This window comes from Aulonocara sp. 'chitande type north' Nkhata Bay, linkage group LG13, assembly GCF_057382095.1.
Source record: "Aulonocara sp. 'chitande type north' Nkhata Bay isolate Kocher_YH1m ecotype deep benthic linkage group LG13, A_spYH_male_GT1.1, whole genome shotgun sequence".
NCBI classification, from domain to species: domain Eukaryota; kingdom Metazoa; phylum Chordata; class Actinopteri; order Cichliformes; family Cichlidae; genus Aulonocara; species Aulonocara sp. 'chitande type north' Nkhata Bay.
The window spans coordinates 23,588,761-23,614,061 of record NC_141356.1 but is presented as its reverse complement, the minus strand read 5'-3'; the positions used below and the strand labels follow the sequence as shown (position 1 = coordinate 23,614,061).

Here is a 25,301-nt window from a genome sequence, read left to right as displayed (position 1 = left end):
GATTCTATAAAATGAGATTCTTGTCAACCTACTGCCATTACTATTTATAAAAAATGGACTTGCCATGTATTGACTGAGTTTTTGAATGAAATATTTGTTTTTTTCAAAATGCACTGAAAGCTTTTTAAATCATACTGTCTGTGTTTTCTGCCCGGTGCATAAGATGCTGGACATGTTTCTGGCCACTGGATGGCAGCAGTACTCAGCATCTTGGTGCAGACAAAGCACTGCATCACTGTGACCTTCACCTGTGCCTTCATCAGCTCAATAATTACTGTAAGGCTGAAAGGACTCATTTGATATCAGGGACTTTAAAACAAAAAAATTGCAGTTTTTAAATAACACTTTTTAGAGTCTGTCCCTCGATGCCACCAATCTGACTGAGGAAAAGACTTTTACATCACACTGAATACCAAAAGCTGCTTAGTGCCTCGGCTACAGCAGAGGAACAAACACAAACTCAGACTGTCTGATGTGTAGTTAAAATTCAAAATCGATAGTGCCTTGCCTTCTTGGAATACAAATTTAATACATTAATACAAGTTGATAGTTTGCGCATTTGACCAAACAGCTGTCTAGAAGAGATACCATAACACAGCTCAAACGCGTCTGGCAAGCCCTTAAGCCTTCACAAGGCCCACAGCCAGGTTCACTGAGAGGTCTGAGTGGAAAGTCTGTGTGTACACAGACACCAGCGAGATGTACTGTATTCATGTCACTTTCACAGTCCCTGGTTGTGTATTTCCCTCTCACCTCTGAACACACTGCTGCCTGTTTCATGTCCGAACGTCGCAGGCTGTATTTGTGCCTATTGGAGTGCAGCTTAAAACCTTGCTGCATTAGAGCCAGGCCTGCAGGGTAGTAAATAACAGATGATGTTCACTCTGTCCAGGTCTACATACCACAACTCTAAACAGTTTCCCTGTGAGTTATAGCCGTTTACTAAAAGCCATTGCCTTTGTTATTCATATAGTATATAGTGGGATGTTAGTCAAGTATACTACTGCAGAGAATGTTTGTGTTGGGCGCCTTTTTAGTTCTCGAGCTATTGCCTAATTTGAATTTTCATGTACAAGAGGTAAATCTCCCACAAATGAAACATTTGTATAATGTATATTTTGGGAAAAGGTAATGGCGCTAATGCACTTTCATTCCCCGTCTGTGCAAGATTGACTTCTTTTTTCCTGCTGTGCATAAAACAGAGAAAGCACCCCGGCAGTTAAATGGAAATGGTCAGTTTTCACTCTTTATTGTATCGAAAGAATTGCTCTGTGTGCTCTTTTCTTTTCTTTTTTTTTTTTGGTCATGTTATACAGTCATCGGAAATAACAGACAAAGAGGAAAGCCAGTGATTTAAATTTTATTTAACAAACAGAACATAATTAGCGAATTCAGAAACCACAAAGTAGCCCAGAAAACCAAAATAAAGAGACAATTTTCTTGTCCAAAAATACACAATGCCCATCTTCACGTACTGCCTCATTCGGATTAGTTTGGTCACGTTTGGGGGGAAAAAAAGAAGCTCTCGGAATCAACAGAACTACTCACAGGCCACAACACGGTTTAAATACGCTCAATTAGGAGAAATATAAATTACCAAAAGGTAAAGCTAAACAATTCCAACTTTACATTTGATTTTCTCTTATTTGGCCTTTTGGGAAACTGATGAATAGAGTGATACCACTCTCTTATCTGTCTGGAGATGCCTTTCTAAAGTGTCGGGTGAGCTGCAACAAGTACCTCCAAAAATATCACACGGCTGCAATCAAAGTGTACAAATTACACCATTCACCACTTTTCCAGAGGATGTGTGACAGATTTGGCTGCACTATTATTTGGCAGGGACGAGTTGGCAGGCAAACAGCGAAGCCTTCGGGGTGTTTGTTCAGGTAGGCCACGGTTTGACGTGGTGTGGCAAACTTGTAAGCAAACAGTTGCTTTTTTAAATATCCATCAGTCGTGAAGTAGCATTATCATCTGGTTCTCAGTTTCTCTAACTTTTAGAGAAAGTAATATTTGATTTTCTAGCTCCATGAAGAGCAACAGACTGAGATGACATTCCCAAAAGTCGAATGTTTCTCTCTGAAATCCTGGAAATGCTCAAGCGAAATACAAAAATGTAGTTAAATAGAGTGCTTGACTTAATGTACGTACCATGCAACCACTGGAGAGCGGAACGGATCATCTCATCTGAATCTTCACTGCAAAATGAATAAGCATTTCCCAAAATGTCAAACTATTTCTTTCAGTGAAAATCAGCTGACACATCCGCAGGGGCCTTTCAGGGAAATAAAAGTTTCCTTTTGTCTTTGTCTGCTAACCATAAAATAAACAATGTTCTTACTTTTTGGACACTACACCCACACATACGAAAGAAACAGTGATAATTTCTTATTGTAGCACTGAAAAATAAATAAACCTCATAATGTACAGTTAATATTACACTCATCAATACCGTTTCATCCATTTCAAATGTTCAGCAATGCTGGATTTCTGCTAGGTAATATTTGGTCAGGAAGGAAAACAAACCCAGGTAGAAATGTACACTGTGAGCATCTCTCAACGCTCACAACTAATTTCCAGTATTGTACACTGTAGTGACACAAACATTTCATTAGTAGCAGTGAATAAAAAGCACACGCTGATATTAAGCACATTGATGCGTTTGCTTCCAATCTTTTTGTGCTTCCACCTGTGGCTCCAAGATAAAAAAGGACCTTGGCATCCCTCTAGGCTTTCACAGTGAGGAGCCTAACTTTGTCCAAGCTTCTCTTTATTAAAAGGCACACTAGAAAACTTAGCTGTCCTTCAAATGATCCACACAGTAACTGCCAATTTTCCCCCACAAGACGACAAGCTCGAAAAGAAATCAGCACTTACTACTTTAAAGATGAGCAATGTTTCAGCGAGGCCAGAGTAACACCTGAACATATCTTGTGTTTCTTAACATTTCAAAGCAGTACATAATGCAAGAGATTAGTCAAGTGAAAGTGTCCTTGGAGTTTGCTTTTATCGATGGAGAGCAGCACTCAGAAACTGATATGCAAATGACATTTTTTACACAAATGTCCCACAATAACAAGCTACATCCTTGCCGCTGATGACAAACTTGCGATTTGTTTTAAATTTCCAATCCGCTCAAGGACACATAAATATGTCATAACTGAAAGCAATTATTCACGTTGAGATTCGATGCATGAAAGAGAGGGGCGTAACCTGAAGTAAGAGGAGCCATCTGTAACTTATGTGGGATTTCGTATTCCCTGATTCTTTCAGGGATGAAGAGGTTGATTCATCATCTTCATGTGCTCTTTCAGCATTTTAAAATGCTTCCCTGCCCACCACTGTTTATTTGGATGACGTTTGTGCAATTATAGCATCCAGCAGGCTTTAGCAACCAGCCAGAGATGGTGTGAACGGCTGCCAAGAAGCAGGACATGCAATCCACGCAAGTCCCTCATTTTACAGGCTTTCTAAAGTTGTATCTGGTACGTCTGCGTGAACATTTTCTTTACCCTGACATGCAGCAAAGACGCTTCTTTCTTCCCTGTCTCCATCCCAAACGTACAACATCCTCTCGCCTCCTTCCTCCTCCTCCTCACTGATTTACATGCTCATTCACCGCCAGCGTGACCTTCTGCGGTGACAACATTCACACTTTTTTTACCCTTTGCGCAATCTTGCTTTGGCTGACATTCACAGAAGCACAGCAGGTGCTGAGATATTCAGCAGAACACTTCATTTATAACCCAACAGAGCTCCCTTTCCGGCTTTTCTTCACCCTGTAGGGTCAGACATTTCTTTGTGTTTTATTGCTAGAGAAGCACTTTCACCACAAACACACCACACTCGCCACATTCTTTCTCTGTCTTTCTACTCATTCCTCACCGCGATCTGATCTTGCCATGAGCTTCTACTTAAAACCCCCCCAAAAAAACACTTTAACCAAGGCGGCCTGAAAAACTGCAATGGAGCAGCTGGTGAAACCACCGATTTATTTCTCCACTCCTCTGGACAATTTTAATTCTCATAAAACTAGCCAGCAGTGATGCTATCACCAGCAGACTGATGAGCTACTGTGGCAAAGTAGGACAGATGCCTCTTCAGATTACTTCTTCTCTTCAGTGGAAGTAGGTCAAGGTGTGTTGTTGTTGTGCTGTTACTACACAAAAATGTGTCTCCGTTGATCACACTGTACGTTTGGATTGATCTCTGATGAATCTCAGTGGACCAACTGTTAGCTTGCTAAGGATGTGCATTAGACATGATATAATTAAAACGCTTTAATGGTGGAGTTTAAAGTACCTGAGCCAGACTGCACACGCAAACGATCAAGGCTTGTGCCGTGTCTTTACAAAGTCTCACATGGCTTTGACAATGTGCCGAGCTGAACCTGACATCGCCTATCGAGCCTACGTGCTCCGGTAGGTCTTGATGATATCTTTGATTGTCCTCCTGCAAATGGGGCAGCACGCGTTCGCCATCTTCTTGAGTTTGAGACCGCAGGCGTAGCAGAGACACATGTGCCCACAGGCGTAGAGGACCGTGTCCACTGCATTCTCATAGCAGATGGTGCATTCATCACTCCATGAGCTGGAACAGGATGGGAAGGTGGGGGACTCTGGATGGTTAGAGAATGGAGAGCTTGGGGTTGTACCTGGGGTGACAAAAGAAAGCCATTAGAGATATGAGAGTCTGAAGGTGAGGCAGAAAAACGGAAGAAACCTTCCAGGTAGTTCACCCAGACAGATTCAGCTCTGCTCAATCCGACGTACCCTACATCCAACGCATCTTTTATTTTACCTGTCAGCACTATTCCCCTATTTTTCCTGCTAATGAAGCTTCAGGACAACTTTGTGCAAGAATAACTGAGTGCGCACTCCAATCATCACTCCTGTTTTGCTGTCATACTGCCGGCAGCTTGGGACGGTAGTGATGTCAAGGATCGCTGCTTCACATCACCAAGGTAAATATTTGCTTCATGCACTGACGTGCTCATCGCGACTTGACGTCTTGGTGCTGTTCAGTCAGCGTTTGCGTGCTGCTGGCTGTTTCACTGCTCTGTTGCACCTCTGCATTTTAATAAATGTAAATTTCATAAACATTTTCTTTTTATAAACACAATGGAAAATCTGGAAAAAACAAGGCATGTGGAAATACTTGAATCGGAGACCATGACATGGCTTGTAAAGATGTCACGAAACTTCTCCGAAAAGATACGCAAAGAAAGGAAAGAAAAAAACCCAAAACGCTTGGACAAACCTGTTGAGGAGGAAAAAAGCGTGTGGTAGTTGGAGTTGAGACTTGAATTGAGGTTGATATTCAAAGGAGTGTTGAGGTTGGACTCAGAGTTGCCACTGCAAAGCATTGTGGGTGTGTTTGGTGTAAATGATGGAGAGCTGGGCACCGATGGGCCTCGCAGGTCTGGGTGCTGAGATGAGCCTGGGGATAGAGAGGAAACGATACCTTTATAGAAGTATTCAAAAGTGCCAAAGTTTCACATGCAAAGATTAAACATTTCACTTTTCAATCGTCCGCATCTTTGAGAGTCAGGGCTGATAATTAGCTAATGTAGGAGGTTTGATGTCTTGTTACATCTCTGTCGCTATCTCAGCCTGTCATTCTCTCCCTTACACGTACGTCAAATATTCTCTATCACCAAGCAGATGACTTATGAGTCTACAGTGTGTGTGTAGGCGTGTGAGTGAGTCAGGAGCCTATGAATTGATGTAATCTCCCCTCACCCTACTTTTCCTTCTTCCTTCACGAGCCCACAATACCTCCGGGTAGGGTACAAAAAAAACCCCTCTCTACAGACGCTCTCTTGTGCGTCCCATGTGATGTGTCCCCATCCGCACCCGATAACTACAGGCTCTGGCGTCATACTGGCACTTCATCTCTCCTCACAGAAGAGCGTACCAACCCCGATTTCATAGAAAGACAAAATCTGATCAAGTCTGCCTGGCAGTGATGTAGCATTGTTGTTTTACATTGAAATACTGCTACACAGTTGGTTTGGTCACTTACTTGGCGCCACCATGCTTCCATGTGTCAAATTATCTAATGTCAGTGGTTTTCATTCAATTCCACTATTTGCTTATCCAAATTTTCTTACAATACAATGTGGAGTGGAGAACAAGAAAAAAAACGAAGAACCACAGATGGTGGGAAAATGCAGGAAAAAAGCAAAACGCTGTAAATTCACAAAAAAAGGAAGGGAAAACGTTAATAGGGTTTGTAAAATGTATACAGTTTGTTGCGTAACTGTAGCTACGTGCCCCTATTCGCTGCCCTGAACTCTGATGCCTTTTCCTTGGACCACTTGAACCGCTTGCAATTCAGTTTCAGCTTATGTAAACAAGTCATAGTAGCTTTTTAATCATGCAACCACCAGTGTGTTTGTGTGAAAGAAAGAAGAAAAAAAAAATCAGTAGATGGAGCAAAGTCTGCATGAACACACTGCTTCTGGTTATGCGTGCTTAAACGTTCCCTAATTTGCTTGCATTTAAGGTCAGCGCTGGGACTGATGATCGCAACACTTTGCTGAGACACACTCTTCTCAGAGTCATCTGTTTATTTATTCCTAAAGTTATTATATATTTTAAAGTGAGAGGACGTATGCATACAGTAGCATTTAAACGGTACTCCATTAAGCGCTTATGTGGCAGCTCTGAGTTAATGTGTTGGTGAACTCCAATAAGGCCAAATGGATAACCTTCTTGTCTATTCATGTACCCTTCTGTCTTCTCTTGTATTATGCATTCATGGCTGGCTGTGAGATCGTGAGTATGTGTGTCTTTGGTTGTGCTGGCAGTCCAGGAGACTTATTTGTGGTTGAGCATGTGTATAGTGGCTTTCAACACTTGTTTATTTACACATCAAGCAATTATGGATGAACATTAGCATTCCTCCACCAAACCCAAGTTTGATATTCGCTCTCCTTTTAGCCCTGTTTTACCCCCCACTTAACTCCTCCATTCATCCAGTACTGCATATTTTCTTTTAGCAACTAGCTTATGTGCTAGTACAGTGAACTCACTGCCATGCTAAACGTGTTTTCCTGGTGTCAGGTGTGAGGGAAACTCATTTTTTAACTGTGTTTTTGTCCCCATAAATTTTGCTAAAGGTTGACTAAATATTATTCTTTTTTACCACCATACCCCAAAATCCAATCAATTATGAGTCAGCTCTAGTTACTGCAATGCAGCCATGGGTTTTATATTAACGATGGATGTCATACCAGCATTTAAAAGAAAACAAACAAGCAAGACATAAGGAGGTGGAGGAGGAAAGGCAGCCAAATCATAAAACATACCCTGCTTTGTCTTCTATTTTACTCTAAATGGGACCATAATTTAGAAAATGAACATCATGTAGTATTAAAGAAGACCTGAATCTAGTGATTGAGACCACAGACTCACTGGAAAAGTATTTGATGAGATCATGAAATTAGTAGTAGGGTCATTTTCTCGTACTATCAGATTTCATTTGGGAACCAAAGAAGCGACCTTCTGCTGGCCATCTGAAAGATTGCTAGATTTTGATATTCTGTTTTGACAGCAAATAGAAAAATGCTGCAAAAGCACACACAAACCCCCCCCCAAAACAATAGAAGTGGAACATAACTCACAAAACAAAATAGGAATTCTTTTGGGGCGACAATAACGTGAAGCAACAGCTGCAGAAGTGACGAACTAGCAGTAAACAGCTAATAGCAACATGTATCTACAGGATTATATGAATAATGCACTTGCATCTACTTCTCCATCATAACACTGATGAACCGTTTGCTTCCTTTAAGCGTGTCTCAATGCAGTCCTTCACTTGCTTTGGTTTCTCTCACTTCTGCAGCTGTTCTATCACGTTAGCTTCTCTGTGTTTTGTGAGATTTTTTTTTCTAACCAAGAACACGTTAATAGGGTTTGTAAAATGTATACAGTTTGTTGCATAACTGTAGCTACGTGACCCGATTTGCTGCACTGAACTCTGATGCCTTTTCCTTGGACCACTTGAACCGCTGGCAGTTCAGTTTCAGCTTATGTAAACAAGTCATAGTAGCTTTTTAATCATGCAACCACCAGTGTGTTTGTGTGAAAGAAAGAAGAAAAAAAAAATCAGTAGATGGAGCAAAGCCTGCATGAACACACTGCTTCTAGTTATGCGTGCTTAAACGTTCCCTAATTTACTTGCATTTAAGGTCAGCGCTGGGACTGATGATCGCAGCACTTTGCTGAGACACACTCTTCTCAGAGTCATCTGTTTATTTATTCATAAAGTTATACATTTTAAAGTGAGAGGATGTATGCATACAGTAGCATTTAAACGGCACTCCATTAAGCGCTTATGTGGCAGCTCTGAGTTAATGTGTTGGTGAACTTCTGGTGTGTTTTGCCCAGAGACAGTGCTCCTGACTGGACAGTTTTTTTGTGAACACTAGAGTCCATCTGGGGCAAACATCTATATAACATTAAGTCACTTAAATCACCTTTTCTCTCAATTCTGACGCTCAGTTTGAATTTCAGCAGGTTATCTCGACCATGTCTATATGTCTGAATGTGTTTGGTTGCTGATGTGCGATTGGCTGATACACAAGCAGCTGAACAGGTGTACTTAACAAAGTGGCCGGTGACTGTACAGTCTATTCATAGCCAACGCATTAAGCTCCACAAGCAACACCAAGTGGCATGATACAAGCTGTCCTGTCCTACTGGTGAAGGATTTTGGAGCTGTCTGCAAGAATACCTGCAGAGTTTTCTTGCATCAACTACATTTTTTGATATTGTGATTGATCAAAATTAACATAAATATGTAAGGCACAAATTTTAAAAGATGCCAGTTCAGCAGCTAATTCTGAGTAACTGCCATCTAAAACAGAGTGCTAAAAAATAAGTAGCATTAGTATTAAAAAATACATTTTTTAATACTAATGCTATTACTATAGATCACAACTTTATAACAAATGGTTCATTTAAACCCTAATTTAAGAAGAGGTTACTTGCTGTGGGGAGCACAACCACAAAAATAAACTGAAAGAAGCTGGAAGCTCTGTGGTCAGAGTTAGGTGATAATTCTCTGCCGAATCTTTCTTGAAAATATTAATAAATTACAGCTCATATATGTATTAATCACATTTACAACTGAAATTAGCATGTAATTACACGAGTAGACCCTTAGACCGACCCATGAAAAGATCAAATCACTGTTTCTGAGATAACATGGACAAAATGACCACGTGAGAGCAACAGTCTCCCATCTGTTCCGCTTCACGGGCTTGACAACACCCAGCCACGACAAACTGTCACTTGCCTCACTGGCTAGATGTTTCCATGGCAACTCATGGCGTGCGGGATGCTGCGAGTGGGTGAGCAGAGACGTCACAAATGCACTCCCCACAGCTGGAGTGGGTAATGACTCGAAGAATGCTCATACCCCCAAAGAATCAGGATGGGAGGGAGAAAGAGGAAGAAAAAGGCAGAAGGAAGTACAGAGACGACTCGAGGACCAGTGTGACAGGAACTGGCTGTGGGTGGAAAACCCAGCATTGCAATTCTCCATGCAATTACATTTTAATAATGCATATGGAGGGCATCATGAGGAGCGATCACAGGCACCCTCCTGATACATAATGCTGACTGCTGGGAGCCCACGCAAGACAGAAATAACCTCTTCAGTTCCTGGTCTGACTGACTACATGAAAGGAGAGAGAGCAGAGAATCCACAGATGAATTATTATAGAAAAAAAAAAAACTAACCAACCAGAGTATTTTGACCCTCTTTTTCATCTCAAATGTTAGATTTTCTATGAAAAGATGTCTATCGTGTAATTCTGAGCTGTAAGAAAACTGTTCTCTATCAAGACTTAATCTGCGATGAAGATAAACAGATCACAAGCACTCACTCATGATTCCTGCCTGCTGTGATATTTTACCAATACAGGCAAATAAACTATGTCCAAGCTCCAGCTTATAAAAATCCTTAAAGTGCAGGAGACTTACCACTGAGGAAATCAAAATAAATATTTCAATCTTAACCTCGTTCTGCACAAAATGAGGGCAGATGCTGAATGTCAAATGACCTAGAAAAATAACCTTTTACTGACACGAGGGCCTTCAATTTTCCACCTACAGTAAACCCTGTTTTGAAACTCTCCCAAAGAGATTCAAATATGTACAGAGTAGACTGATTACATGTTCTGAAGAGTTGAACAATCAAGTGATCTGTAGCTCTTGGACAGAGCCTGAAGGCAAATCAATTTCCTCAAAGCTCCCTGAAAAGAAATCTGTTTTTACTCAGTCATAATCACTACAGCATTTACATATAACCCATATCATTTCATTTCCAACCAAGAAATTATTTTGGAGAGCGCAATTATCTGTTCCTACTTTTTTTCATTCTGAGTCCTGAACTGTGTACGCACACCCACACTTTTAGTTCAGAGTACCTTGAGGTAACGTCACGTTACCACTGTGTGAAATCTGCTGGAATCAAACCCAGCTGATACGAGGTCTGTTCATCCGACGGTACAAAGTTAACATTCACGGGCAAATCGTGGGGGTTGGATGTAAATTCCAAAAGCGATATATGAGTTGATAAAAAGGCAGAGAGCAGCCCCAGACAACAGAGGAGGGAGAAACTATTTCATGACTTGACTGAGTGGGAATTCAGCTTCCAAAGGTCATTCCACGATCACGCACTCAGTTAAGAACGGAAAGTTACAACTGACACCCTGCAAAGATCTGTGAGCACATCTGATTTCCTTGAACGAAGATTTAATTATTCAGAAGGAGGAAAAAGGAACAAAAATCTTGAAAAACTGAAATCTAATAAAAGACTGAAATCTAATTACCAAAAACTCATTTTCTAAAAGGGCTGTGGCTCGACAGTTAAACATGGCTTCAATGCAAGCAGCTCTTAGGTAAAAAAATCTTAGTGTTTTCTGAGGGAGCAATAACAGTGATGGAGTCCATTCTTGTGATAGCTTAGGTTTTTCCTGAATTTGTTCTAATCCAAATTTGATTTAAGAACATAAAAATAGATTTTTAGGTATCTCTCTCACACACACACACACACACACACACACACACACACACACACACACACACACAATGAAAAGATAAAAACATGAAAAGATCAACTGAATCTACCTAAAATCCTGAGTTGTGTGATGGTGCCGTGCAGACCGAAGAACATCCAGAGAGGCCTGGAGTTATCGACGCACAGCTGCATCCCTGCACTGACGCCATTATGGCTCATCATAACCTCCCCCTCTGCGTTCACCACAAAGCCCAAGATATCGCCGCTGTGGAGTGGCATCGCTACGCGACGCACAGCCCAGAATTCCTTGCGGTCAACCAGGGACTCTGGGTTAGACGGCAGATCAATGGGCCTCAGGGTGGCGGGGTCACAGGATGTCACGCCATAAGAAAGCGACCCGGGCCGCGAGACACCTGCTTTCACCTTCACAAATACAGTCTCTGAGCAGCGCATTGGTCGGCTGGTGAACACCAATGTCCTTTCATCACCGCGGTGATCCAGCCGAGCCACCGTGTGCTTATCCAGCACGGTTACGTGGATGCCGTGCACAGAGTGAAAGTGCAGATCATTGTCCAAATGGCTGGGCAGAAGCGAGCACTGCTGTGAGTTCTGTGAGTTTTGGGGCACATGGCAGGAGGAGGAGGAGCTCAGGGGATGTAGCTGCTCCTCATCCTCATCATCTTCCTCCAGATGCATCTCTTGCTGCTGCAGGCTCAGGTCACACAGGCTGACGGAGAGGCGAGGGTCACCACTGCTTCGCTGAATGGCGGTCTGGTGGGCGGAAGCGAGAGAACGAGGACGCAGGCAATCCAGTGGGACCATCTCGCTGTCTGTGGAAAAAAGAAGAAGAAAAAAAGAACACACACACACACACAGCGATGTTATGTAATCACTTGTTTGTGGTGGGGTTTTTTTTTTTTTGGTTTTTTTTTACAGAGCACATTCAAATCTAAATTCATGCACACTGCCTTTATTTGTTCTCTAATAATTTTTATTAGCACTCTGGCTTTACAGCTGCAAAAAATGAATCAATTTACAGTCTTTGCAAGTAGAAAACAGAGTAAGGAGGACTAAATGAAATTAATGTAGCCACTTAGTAATCTGCATATTTCCTTGTATAACACTATTTTGTTTTATATCCTCAGTCTATACACTGTTTATTCATCACACCTGCCACTCTAAACAAATGGTGGCTTCCGGCTTCTCTGTTTTATAACATATTCATTCTAAAGCTCTCTCTGCACTAAGGCTTCAAAAGTATGAACAAAATTTTTCAATGTTTATATGTTCCCGAAACATATCAGCACTTTAAGTGGGGGAAAGCTATAGCTGCAGGCCCAGTGGCTCCATCACAGTAGGACATAACAGCTTTATGTAACACTGAAGGAAAAAGAGGTCCTGTGTTTGAGGCCCTGTCTCGCTGTCTCTAGCTCAGGGTCCTGTGGTTTCTTTTGCTTGTTTCTTACAGTCATGGTAAAAAAAAAAGTACACCCTCTTTCAGTTTTGAGGTTTTATGTATCACAACATGATGAAAATACACTGGTCTCTCGCACGTCTTAAAATTAAGTAAATGCAACCTCTGCTGAACCACATGACATGAGATTTGTGCCATTACTTATTCAACAGACACTGAGCCAACATGCAGACACAGCGTGTGAAAAACTACGGACATTTTCACTGCTTCAAGTAGGAATTAGGAGGGTAAGTAGGAGCCAGGTGCTGCTCATTAAATGCACTTGATTAACTGATCATCAGCAAGTGTGAGCACCTCTATAAAAGCAGAAGATTTAGCAGTTGGCTGCTCTAGTATATTCAGGTATATGTTAACACAATGCCAAGGATGAAAACTTATCTTAGAAAGTCAATTACTGCTACCCATCAATCGTTCTAGGACATCCCAGCTAATTCTGCTAAAGGTCAGATTGTACAGTGCAACAAACCTAAAAGCTACGTCTTAGACCCTAAAGGCCTTAGTTAGCAAGTTACATGTTGAAGTTCATGACCTGTCCAACAGCTAAAGCTTGTCAAATTAGGCCATGCAACAGAACAATGATCTCAAGGACAGCAGCAAATCTGCAACAGAATGGTTGAAAAAGAAAAGCGATTTCCCAGTCAAAGTCTTGAATTCAACCAGAATGAAACTGTAGGTGGACCTTAAGAGAACTGCGCATAAAACAAATACCTGCAAACCTCAATGAACTGAAGCAACGTAAAGAAGACCGGGCCAAAATTTCTCCGCAATGATGTGAGAGACTAATAAGGTCATTCAGAAAACAATTACTTTAAGCTGTTACTGCTAAAAGTTGTACAAGCTACTGAATCACGGGGTGTATTTAATATTTCACACTCTGCTTCTGCATTTGGGTTTAGTTTTTGTTAAATAAATGATGGAACAGTGGAAACTGCTGGGTGTCATTTTACACCTAAGGCTAGATTTAAATAATTTTAATAGCTGCTAAAGAAAGATGATTTTCTTAAACTATGTCCTGATATGTTAAAGCCTAGAACTGATAAAGGGTGCACTATTTTTTTTTCTACCATAACTCCAAGTGTGCAAGTGAGACTTACCACAGCTCCAGTCCTCCGAGCCTTTAAATGCAAAGATTATATTTCCAAAAATTTACTGAAGCCAGTTTATATATAGTCTTTGTCAGAGAGTAAAACCATATGTATACATCCAAATAGCTACCACAAGTGTTTACAAAACAAACTGCCTCAGCACCAGCAACTTAATATACCTCTGTCTACTGGTGACATTTTCAGCTATGTGTCTGGATGCTAAAATCAGCTTTTTTCCAATCGTTGAAAGGTAAAGGGACTCCTAAAAACGGCATTACATGTCTCTCCATGCTCTCCACCCCACCTCACAAATAGGCCTTCCTGTGCTAAATCTGCTCACTGTTAAATAGAAACCACACAGGAGCATCATTTAAAAAAAAAAGAAAACAGCGTGAGTGTGCTTTCCATGCACACAGATCATCTGCATCATGGCACGCTTGGGGACACAGAGACATATTTAACACGGCCATCTAAAACAAGCTAAAATTAGGCTGATTGGACATCTGAGGAGAGCAAGCAGAGGGCAGGCTGAGAGATGAGTGACATGACGGCTCCCAGCCTCGATCTGCTTTGGGCTTTCCCTTTGAGAAGTGGATGAAGAAGGAGAGCGCAGCAAGGGACGACCTGACAAAAAAAAAAAAAAAAAAAAAAAAATAGGGTAGGCACTTGAATGAAAGGGCAGACCTCAACATCTCTCCTTTATCAAACAAAGATGGCACATCTCCGGCTAGCCTCTGATAAAGTGCTTGACATTCATTACTACCTCAGCCAAGAGCGTGCACGATCAGGCACGAGAGTCTTATTATTAGCCGCCTTATCATCTTCAAGGCAAAGTTAGCCGACTTACAGGAGATAATTTCTATTCTTGCTATTAAAGCTTCCTGTGGTTCACAGTTTTGGTTTCTGAGATTGGCGCAGCACTCAAGCCAAGCTGTGAGGGGAATAGTAACATTCAAAGATATACAAAAGATAAAAGAAGACCAAACAAAGAAAGACAAAGACGTGAGGCAACTAAATATGTATGAGCTCTTCCTGGGTTTAGCCTGAAAAGAGTCTGGGAAAGAATTTTACTCATGAAACTTTTGACAAACTATGAAAATCTTTGGGTAATACATGGTGAAGCTTGAAACACCTAATACACCACATTTATCTTCTGTCTGATAAAATGTGCAAAACAATGTCTTTTTTACCAAGTATCAAAATGGGGAAGCAAGGTGATTTAACTGTCTGTGAATGTAGCATGGTTGTTGGTGCCAGACGAGCTGGTCTGAGTATTTCAGAAACTGTAGATCTACTGGGATCTTCTCATAAAACCATCTCCAGGGTTTGCAGAGACTGTTCCAAAAAAGAGAAAATACCCAGTGAGCTCAGTCCTGATGGAGAAAATGCCTTGTTGATGCCAGAGGTCAGAAGAGAATGGCCAGAATGCTTGAAGCTGCTAGGAAGATTGAGAAAATGTTGCCTGGACTGATGTGTCTCAGTTTCTGCTCTGAGGGTAAGAATTTGGCATGGACTATCCTTCCTTGAATGTGTGGGTGATTCTTGGCATGCTTTGGATCCCTTAGTACCAAATGAGCATCATTTCAAGTATTAGTGCTGACCACCTCCATCCCTTTATGGCCTGAGTGTACCCATTTTCTGAAGTCTGCTTCCAGCAGGATAACGAAGGATAACAAAGCTTAAATGATCTCAAACTGATTTCTTGAACATGACATGAGTTCACTCAACTCAAATGGCCTCCATAGTCTCCAAGCCACCAAATAAAGCAGCTTTGCGATTGCGGCGATTCAGACCACGGATGTGCAGCAACTGTGTGATGCTATCATGTCAGCATAGAGCAAAATCTCTGAAAAAACTGTTTCCGGCACTTTGTAAATCTACGTCACAAACATTTAGGGCAGCAAAAGGGTTTCAACTCAGTACTAGCAAGGACCATAGGTTAAAGGTGTTAGCTAAAAGTATTGGATACAAATGAAAACTGTTCTAACAAAGCAAATTCATAAACCAGTGAGTTTCCGCACACACACCTTTTTGTAACTGTAAGCCCTTTGGTTGATGAAGAACCAACTCTTCCTTACAATCTGCACTCTCATTAAAATGTCGCAGACAGTCTTCTGAATTATGTGAGAAAATTAAGCACGGTACCAACAGAAATTAATTGCAGCTTAGAGTAACAATTTTTTGAGTCGTAACAGCTGGCAGTGCTCCAGTGGTTTCTTTAATAACATGTCATAAACATAATGGTAATTATGTTCTACTTCGAAGTTCATGTCCTTAAAGCTTTTGAATAGTCTGAATTCGGATTTTTTCTTCTTGGATCTGGGACAAAAAACAATACTGAAATGATTAAGTGCATGGCTGCAATTGGCCCAGTAGCATTAAGAGGCCTTTTAACAGCTCCAGCTTCTTGGTCCCAGGAGAAGGAAAAAAACACTATTTGAAAAGAGGAACACATACCAGACTGATACTACAGGGTCAGCGGCTGACCGCTTTGACTCTGGCTCTTTATACCATCATTGTAGCTGTGAGAAAACATCAGTAATCAGTGTAGCTCAACTCCTGCTACACATTATGGGGACATTTCTTGGCTTTGAGAAAGCAAGAACACATCCATGCCAAAATATACACCTGTAGGAAAAAAAAAGGAAAAAAAAGTAGTCGACAGATAGATAAACATCCCTCTGCCTCTTGCGTTGTTACACATTCAAACAAGTCCCAACATTCACAGGCATAAATGTCTTCACACTGCCTGGAAAAACCTGTTTCTGGAGACGATATTTCATGTGCAATGGGAGGCTGTAACCGAAACCGAAATCCTGTTTTACTGTAAACACAAGCCAGTTTAACAACAAACAAACTGCAGACAGTTCACACACAGTCTAAACAAACAGTATGCTTTATATTAAGAGCTAACTGCATCTTGTGTAACTCACAAGAAATGCACATATTGCAATAGAGCTGTTTTTATGTACATTCTTTTTTTTGGGGAATGCTGTGCCTCTTTTAGTCATGGACACCTCTCAGTCAGACAGTGGCGTGGCACTATATAGACGAGGGAGATTTCTTCCTCTTCCTTGCGCTGGTAGAACAAGATTAAGAGGTATTTTGGTCTTTTTATGAAGCTGCAACCTCTATACAAGGTCAGCAGCACCGACTGTGTGCGTGTGCATATATGTGTGTGCGTTTGGGGATTTGCCGTAAGTATGCATGCATTGCAGAGCTATCCAGGGCTCTGTCTGCAATGACTGAGTGAAGTCATCCGTCATAAGAGAGGTGTTTGGCGAGGGTTATGCGCCTGTCCCAAAAAGGAAAGGGATGGGCTTCCGCTTATCAAAGAAAGAAAAAAAAAAAACAAAAACCCCAGACTGAGCTCACTAAGGAAAGTGTACGTGAAGCAAGAGGGTCTAAAAGCTATAACAGTGATACATGATAGGACCCCATGTGCAACAAAAGCCACATATGTTGAGAGACCAAGTTAAGCAATTGGTTTTTAGAATTTATGATTGTGATAGTGAAAAGTAAAGGGCACACACTGAAGGGAGAAATGGCAGCAGATGAAGACGCTGCTGAGCACTTCAAGGGCACAGTTTCCTCTAGGGTCAGCCTTCTGAAACTGCCTGTAATGCAGTGCTTCTACACAGCCTTACTCATCTTAGGTAATTCCACATTGGACAACCGTCCACTGCTTGATGAGGTGTCTCAATCTGAAACACATTTCTCCAATTATTGATTCATCTCATTGTTTTTGGTGAAAGTAATATCAAGCGAACATCTGTGCACACATCGACACACAGGAAAGAGAGCACGCTTTCACGTCTTCACCGGGTCATCTGAAAGTGATTAGCCTCCTCTCCAAAGGCTTCCCCCGGTACAGTCCAGCTTCCTGGATCCAAAACTGACAGGCTCCATTACGATTTCTATTTTGATTTCCTGAAAATCTGTTTGATTCCATCTGCACCGATTAAATCACAGCTGAAGCATAATAGCCTGGCCAGCGGCATTTATTTTGGTTCAACAAATCAAGTGAATTCCAAGCCCTGAGATCACCAGAAACAGAGCTCTCATAAATAAGTGGACTCTAATCCCAGTGTGTACACTCTGGCAGATGTTAGGTCAAAATACAGCCCTTTAGTTTATATCAAGCCCCTTATTTAATTGTAGCTGACTGTCTGGCAGATTTAATTTACTTAGTTATAATCCAAGTAAAAACACTCAAAAGTGACTTAGAGAATACAGTGCTATAGGGAGCTGTACACTTGTGTCCTCCACTCACACCTCACCGGCCTGTAGGAGAGGATGTGTGATTAAAATACAAAACAAAAAGCTGAACATGCCATTCCTGGGTGTGTGTGCAGCATTAACAAAATAACTACTTGGAGATGAATGGACACATTTATGCAATCACTTAACAGTGGCTTTAAAATAGTGGAAATATAAGCGACCAAAAACTGTCATGAGAAATGGGAAGCGCTAATGGGCCATAATGTTGCGTAACACTCATGCACTGTGTGTCTTGGGGACGGTGAAACCAGCTCGTCTCTGTTCTGACTCCTGAATGCAGCTATAGAAGCTGAAAGGCTCTTCAAGGCCCCTCGGCAAGCACCCAATCACTTCACTATAATTATACCAAATACCAGCAACTGTTGAAACGCTTTCAGTGGTAGCTTTTGATTTTTTTTTTTTTTCAGTCAGCATGCTAAAATAAACGAACAGTAAGGCAATTCTTCCTTTGAATTTGCAGATTCTGTTTGCTAGTCATTTATCAGGTCTTTCCTTGTGCTGATTGAAGCCACTGTACTATAAACTCTTTATTTACATAGCATCCAAAACATGCAGTCATATGAAAGAGAAAGTTTTCACAAGTACATACACCTCATGACTCAATAAGCCATAGAACAACATTTAGCTGCAATAAACTGAAGCAACGGTTTCCTTAAGGACTATCATTCGGTCACATCATTATAGAGGAATTATGGCCAACTCTTCTTCGCAACGTTGCTTCAGTTTACTGGATTTGCGGCCATTACTTTATACACAGCGCTCTTAAGGTCCCACTACAGCATTTCATCTAACTACAGCATCTAGATGAGGTCATGTTGTTGTTTTTTTTAAAGAGAAGAGGCTTCCTCCTGTCTCAGCCATACTTATTCATATATTAGTCTTTTTCTGGTTGTACTTGCATGAACTTTAATATTTAACATGCTAACTGAGGCCTGTAGAGTCTGAGCTGAAGGTTTTAGAATTCCTCAGAGCATTGCACATGCTGACCTTTGGTGAATTTGCTTTGACTTTAACACACTGCAACAATCCTCTAAAGAGTGAACACACACTTGAATGCTCCAGACCGGCAACCTGTCAAAACGTTTTGCTTTTACGGAGTTTGTCACACTTGCATTCAGTGAATCAAAATCAATCATTTGAACTGGCTGCTACTTGACCTCTTAATTTAGATAGAAGGAGTAAAGGTTGTCCTTTTGACACGACTGTGTCCAAGAGTCTTGTTTTCTCCAAACTGACGTTGTATCTCCACACTGTATCTCAAAAATGCTTTTTAAGTTAATAAATAGTTTTGCAAGGTTGGCTGCAAACATGCATGCAAATGGGAATTGTTTGGCTGCTATGAAATAAAAGGGTGACTCAAGTACAAAGATCTGTACTATCAAGTTACACTACAACTATACTCTGAGACTGTTATGTTTAGCAGTTTAATAATTTGTATTTCAAATACAGCAGTACAGAAAAATAATTTAAATATAGCAATTTCTGCTATTTTTATGACCTTTACGACCACAAATTTTGATTTATTTATTCTTTTTTTTTCTTTTTAAACTTAAAGGACGGGTGGATTATGGATAGATTTATCACTTGCCCGAGAGCTAGCAACCTCAGTATCAAACTGGTTATGACATAGAAGCAAAGACAATGTACCTAGTTAGGAATGAGTAAGGTTACCTCAGATCTTGCACAGGCCTCTCTAGCCTTGCATCGTTTTACCCAAAAAGGTATTAACATGGGCCTAAATGTCCTCTTGACCGGAACGTAAGTTTTAAGCTTCAGCAATTTCCATAACAGGAAAACTTGGGACGGCGTCCACAGCCTTGCGAAATCATAATGCGACTGTAATCAGGTTTAAATGTCCAGTCCCTTGAAAAAAAGGATCACTTTTCGTTCGATTTGTTCAGGTTTTCATCACACAGACAGCAACTGCTGAAGAAAACAGAAAGAAAAGCGCGACAAGCTGAAGTATGATTCATGATTTCAGTCTAATTCTGCCAAAAGAATTCACCTCAAGGAACTTACCGAATGTTTATAATATGGAGACATTTAGCATTTCTTTTTGCTTTCCTCTCTCACTGTCTGCCTTTTGCCTTTGGCTGCAAACTGACTTTTGACAGATGACTTTGCATATTGTTATTATCATGCTGAATTTCAAGTTTATTGTTTTTGGAGGATTTGGCTGTAAGCAGCAGACCAGAAACCCAATGTATTAGCACAACATCCATTTGCAGTACTTCAGGGTAATAAGAACCCTGAGGCCTATCGCGTGTCTTCATCAATCAAAATTAACAAAGAGTTTAGTTCTGCTCCCTTATGAAGCCCCTTTGAAAAAGGTAGGACCACATCATGACTGGATACAGTATAAAAACTGAATTAAAAGTTTTACTTGTATGCTATTACAGAAACCACTTTGGGCATCATTTTATGATACTGAATCTTTTTTTAAATCAGCCCCACTGACCCAATCCTGCGTGCACTTGTTTCCGACTGCACTTATCAGATCTGCCTCTATATTTATAACATATTAATCAACAAATCAAACCTTGTGAAAGGCCACATAATCTGTGTTGACAAGAGAAACAATAGGTGAGATCTGTAGCAAGTGAACATAAGTATGTGGCATACGGAGCGAGCACAGACAAAAATAGACACAAAGAAAGGAAAGTACAGCACAATCAGGTTTCGTCAAACATGTTTGTGCAGCACCGAGCTTTTCATCGTGTGCAGTTTATCTCTCTTGATAAAACAGGTATGAGTCAAAGGCAACTGCAAACTGTTTCGCTTTTATTTGAGTAACATGAAAGTAACACAATAACAAGAGTAAAGAATTGCTATGGACACATGATGAAATACTGTAAATCTGTTCAGCGACAAATTTGAAATGGGACTAAGAGTCTCTGCGGCCCTTGGGGAAAATTTGATAAAGTGATCATTTAAAGAATCTGGGTTGCAGTCTCACAGGCAATTGCTCAATTATTTTGTCGATATTGTTTCATATAATCAAATTCTCAGTAATCGGTCCTCCGTTTTAATAATAATAAGAAGAGCTACCTCGATAGCCTTCCAGGGTTGATCCGTGGAAAACATGGAGATGTTTTGATAACACTCCATGTTTTCACAGCACTGCCAAAAATAACAGACACTACTATGTTTAATGTCCTTAATGTTTACATTTACTGAATGTTTATCTTCTCCAAACTAACTGACACAGTGACGCTGTTGTAAACTTTAAGCTTAGGCCTCAATTACACAGATGTAGAGACTAGTCTGTGACTCTCTTGCAACAAAAATGTGTATTCTCAGACTGAAGAGTCGTTGTTCCAGCCTGCTGGCTGTCACTAGTTAAATTTGGTGGCAAAGATGGTGCTGCACTAAGACATCCTGGTGATCGCTTTTGTCACTAGCAAACTGGTCGCTTGCAGTTTGCATGAAACTTGTCTGCAAACACTTGCCAACTAAAGTAACTACAGTAAAAGTTGCTCGTTTGGAAAAGTGTAGGATTCAGCAACATGATACATTTTCTACTAAGGTGCAGATAAGCTGGCATCTTCCATGCAAACTAAAGGCAACTGTGGCATTCTGCTAGGAAACAAAAACAATTGCAACAGGGTTTTTAATGCCACACTTTTTGGAACCACTTTCAGCTAGCAAATGTCAGCAACATCCAGCAACCGCTTGTTAACCAGTTGGAGAATACACATTGTTCCTTAGTGACCAGTGTGCTAGGGGGTTGCTAACTGGTCTCTAGGCCTGCGTGACAAGAGGCAACCACTTGCCAATGATTTGAGGAATACACATTTTTCCATGGACTATGGTAGGGTCACCCTCCATTCTTTAGGTGCACCTAAAGAATGGAGGGTGACCCTACCATAGTGGTGGTGGTACCACATACCATGGTGAGGCTATGATATATGTGATGGCATACTTTTATGCACTCCATCTGACTTACCCCAAATGCGTGGCAACCCTGCTGTCTGTCATTCAGACAGAAGTTCTCCAGGATGCCATTCATGAGCATGACACTACATCATCTTACAGAAAAGCCCTGGCAGAATGGCATGCATTTATTGGAAAGTAGTGTGTAAATTTCAGATAAGATTAGGAGAGGGCACTTCTGTTTTGTTTTTGTTTTGTTTTGTTTTTTCAATCTGGGTCTTATTTCTAAAATGGAAAATGTTCATTTACTCACCCAGACAAGTTTTGTGGTATTTGGTGTCATTTGGAAGAAATTAGAATCTTTGTGGTCTTCCTATGTCACTCGTCAATTTTAATGGGGCAATGGCGAAACCTCTAAGGCTGTTGAAATGTTGAAACCACTTAAACTCATAATGTTGGACCTGTACTGTTCAATTGTATCTTTATTATCTGCAGGTTATTGTTAAAATGGACAAATAAAGATGGACACTTTTACTGTTTCAGTTTTGTTTTGTCCTTAATCAGCAATATAATCTTAAAGTAGTGTTTAGCTAAATTTAAAAAGAAGAAATATCTTTAAAATGATTTAATGTACTAGTTTTTAGATTATTTGCCTTGATTTGTTTGTTAGAATAAGTGTTTTATGCCTATTTTCAGATTTAATTTCTTCAACATTTTACTTAGAACAAGTGGTTAAAGCTTATTTTAAGTTTCAATGTTCTGATTTGTTCCCTGGAATGAGTGTAAAATACTTATTTTTAGCTTTATTTAAATCTAGATATTGTTCTTATTTCAAGAAATCTTATTAAGAAAAAAACACTTACCCCATGGGCAGATAATTTCACTTGTTTTAAGCAAATCTTCACCAAAAATAAGTGTATTTTTCTAGTATTAAGGAGGTGGGTTTTTGCAGTGTGTGTGTGACTAAGAATTTAGCAGTCATCTATCATCTAAACCCTGTAAGCCAACTTGTCTAAGTTAGACTGTTCTGACAACTGTTTAGTGCTTGATGTTTCCATATTTGACTTGGCATATTTCAGTATGTGTGGTCCAATTCAGCCACAGCTTCACCAGCTCCAGCGGCAGCCAACAGCAGCAGCTGCACCCAGACAAGCTGGATGTGAAACCTCTTCCATCATTAAAATGGAAAAATATGATGATGAGAGCTGTGGAGTTTATTGCTTTGGACTTGAGGCCCGTCAGTGTTAATCTTCAATATTTCTCGAGTAGGGATAAATTATATGATTACAGGGAGGTGCATGCTTGTCAGCTCCGAGTCACTTTATAATAAAATAACTAGCTTAAAAATTGTTTAAACATACAGCCAATGCTAACTTTGTGTTCTTTATGTTTATTAATATTAGCTCTTTTGGCAAATAGCTGGTTTGATGGCGCTGATTTAAAGGATAGTGATGTCTAATTTCTCATTTTATAGACTGAAACAATTAGGAATTAAAATAGTCGAAAGATGAATCATAATAAAGATAACCAACATTTCAGTAGCAGCAGCCATAAGGTAAATGAAGATTGCAGTTGTTGTCAGATTTGCACTCCAAACTAATCTGGACTGGCAGGAAAAAGAGTGCAAACTGGGTATCTTTTTATTATGGAGTAGGAGAGTGACTTGTGCCAATTTTAAGTGATCACAATTCCCAGTCCACAATAAAATAGTTCAGATCTCTGTATAATGCACAGTCTAATGGTCTACCAGGTGAAAACACAAGAAATGACTAAAGCAATACAGATTTATCCTTATTGTGGACAACTTTAAAAAACATTCTCTCCACTGTTAAGTGAAGCTGCCAAAGCCATGCATGGATACTTGCAACTACTACGGATATTCTATGCAGCATGCATTTTTAAAAAAAAAGGAACCTTTCCTGTGTTTCATCAGGTGTAAATGTTAGGGATGTCCCTGAAGACGCTAGTAAGCATGAAAAGCAAATAGCAGGAGTTTTCCCCACCATGAAGCTCTACAGTCTAATGTGTCGCAATGCCGTGTATGGAAATGATTGATGTCAACAGTTCCCTCTTAATCACCTGAGAGGTACGCAGCCTCTTGACAGTCTGGCAGTCATTTTGGATTCTTCTCTAATGACTAGAGGACAGGTTGCAGATGATGTTAGCTGATGCTGGCCTCACGGATCACTACCATTCTGTCAGTGATTAAGTGACTCATCTACCTCTAGTAAACAAACCCCCAGTAAAGCATCTTGCATCTATCAAAAGATGCCTTTGACTCTGTCGGCTTATCTAACTTGGAAAAAATCCATCATACCTGTACAAAACCGAGGATGCTGTGTGGTCTCTTGGGATACGTCCCATAAACAAACAGATGCTGCTAAGACTGCAGCTATATAGGTGTAAAGGGAGCATTCGGATCCCCCATTACATTTTTTTTACCACAAAACGGTGTACCATTTCCCTGTGTGTTTCTTTTCAGATATTTATGACCTGGTTTCTGTAGCTTGACAAGTTGCCTATATGTTAGCAAGTAAGAAAAGAAAACTAACACTTTTTGATTTCATATTAGTGGGGGGGAGGGGGGTATTAAAAAGGTTTACGTAAAGCCAGGCTTTTGGTTATACTGCTAGGGGAAACATAGTAAACAGAGACCTTTTTATGAAAACACAGCTGAGAAAACTGAGCTTTAAAACCAGTTATACTGCTTGGGACATATTATACACTTGAGGAAATCTTTTGTCAATCTTACTAAGGGCTAAAGTGGTAGTGTCGTGCATCCTCAACAGCACAGTCCGTTCTGTACAAAGCCCAAGCAATGCACTTTAGTCTTTATTGATAGCTGTGTGAGTAGGACAAGTGTGGTGATGTAACAGATCTTTCTTAAATTGCATGGGCAGCATTGTTGGTCTGGACAACCCCCGAGGCTCAGTTTGATTTCAGCAGATTAATTTAGGTTCCTCTCTTACGTAACGCCATCTCAGCTTTCAAGCAGTCTCACTGATCTCAGGATCACCTTTGGCTTCTTGCATGGGTGGCTAGCTACTGAACTGCACTCCCATGATAAGAGTGGAAACAACACTGCACTGGAAAAGATCCTTGAACATCAGAATAAGACCTGAGAGCAGTTAAGCTGTTTGACAGCAGACCGCATTAAGAGGCAGCGCAAGTGAAATGGTGATGACGGATAGCAGCTTGGTTGAATCCCTTAATATAGCATGTTTTGGTTGTAAAAGATCAAATGGACACAAAGGTATGAGAACGATGCAGAGCATGCGTTTGATGCGGATAAGCCACTGGCTAAAGAAAACAACAAAGTTTTGACTGCGTCTCCTCAGGGGAGGTTGCAGCCACTGAATGAAAAACATCTATTGAAAAATGACTCGGATAATTATAAAACTTCATCATGCGTTCAGAATAAATTCAGATTTTTAAGAAATATTCACCCTGGAAGGGATCACAGAAAATATTTGTGCAGGAAAAGACAATCAAACCATCACCTTTTAACAGGGTAGTAATACTCAGGTGGCACTTTGCAGAAGTAACAGTTGTGA

At 40.6% G+C, this 25,301-nt stretch overlaps 1 protein-coding gene across 1 annotated transcript in view; it reads right to left on the bottom strand.

Moving 5' to 3' along the window:
- Positions 1-1,053: 1,053 nt before the first annotated feature.
- LOC147316094 (E3 ubiquitin-protein ligase NEURL1-like) overlaps positions 1,054-25,301 on the bottom strand; it is a 35,883-nt gene continuing 11,635 nt past the window's right edge. The window contains exons 4-6 of the mRNA XM_086259291.1: positions 11,145-11,864; positions 5,263-5,442; positions 1,054-4,657 (exon numbers count right to left, since the gene is read on the bottom strand). Coding sequence (XP_086115417.1) covers positions 4,413-4,657; positions 5,263-5,442; positions 11,145-11,864 — 1,145 coding nt within the window. The 3' untranslated portion in view covers positions 1,054-4,412. The remainder of the gene's footprint in view (positions 4,658-5,262; positions 5,443-11,144; positions 11,865-25,301) is intronic.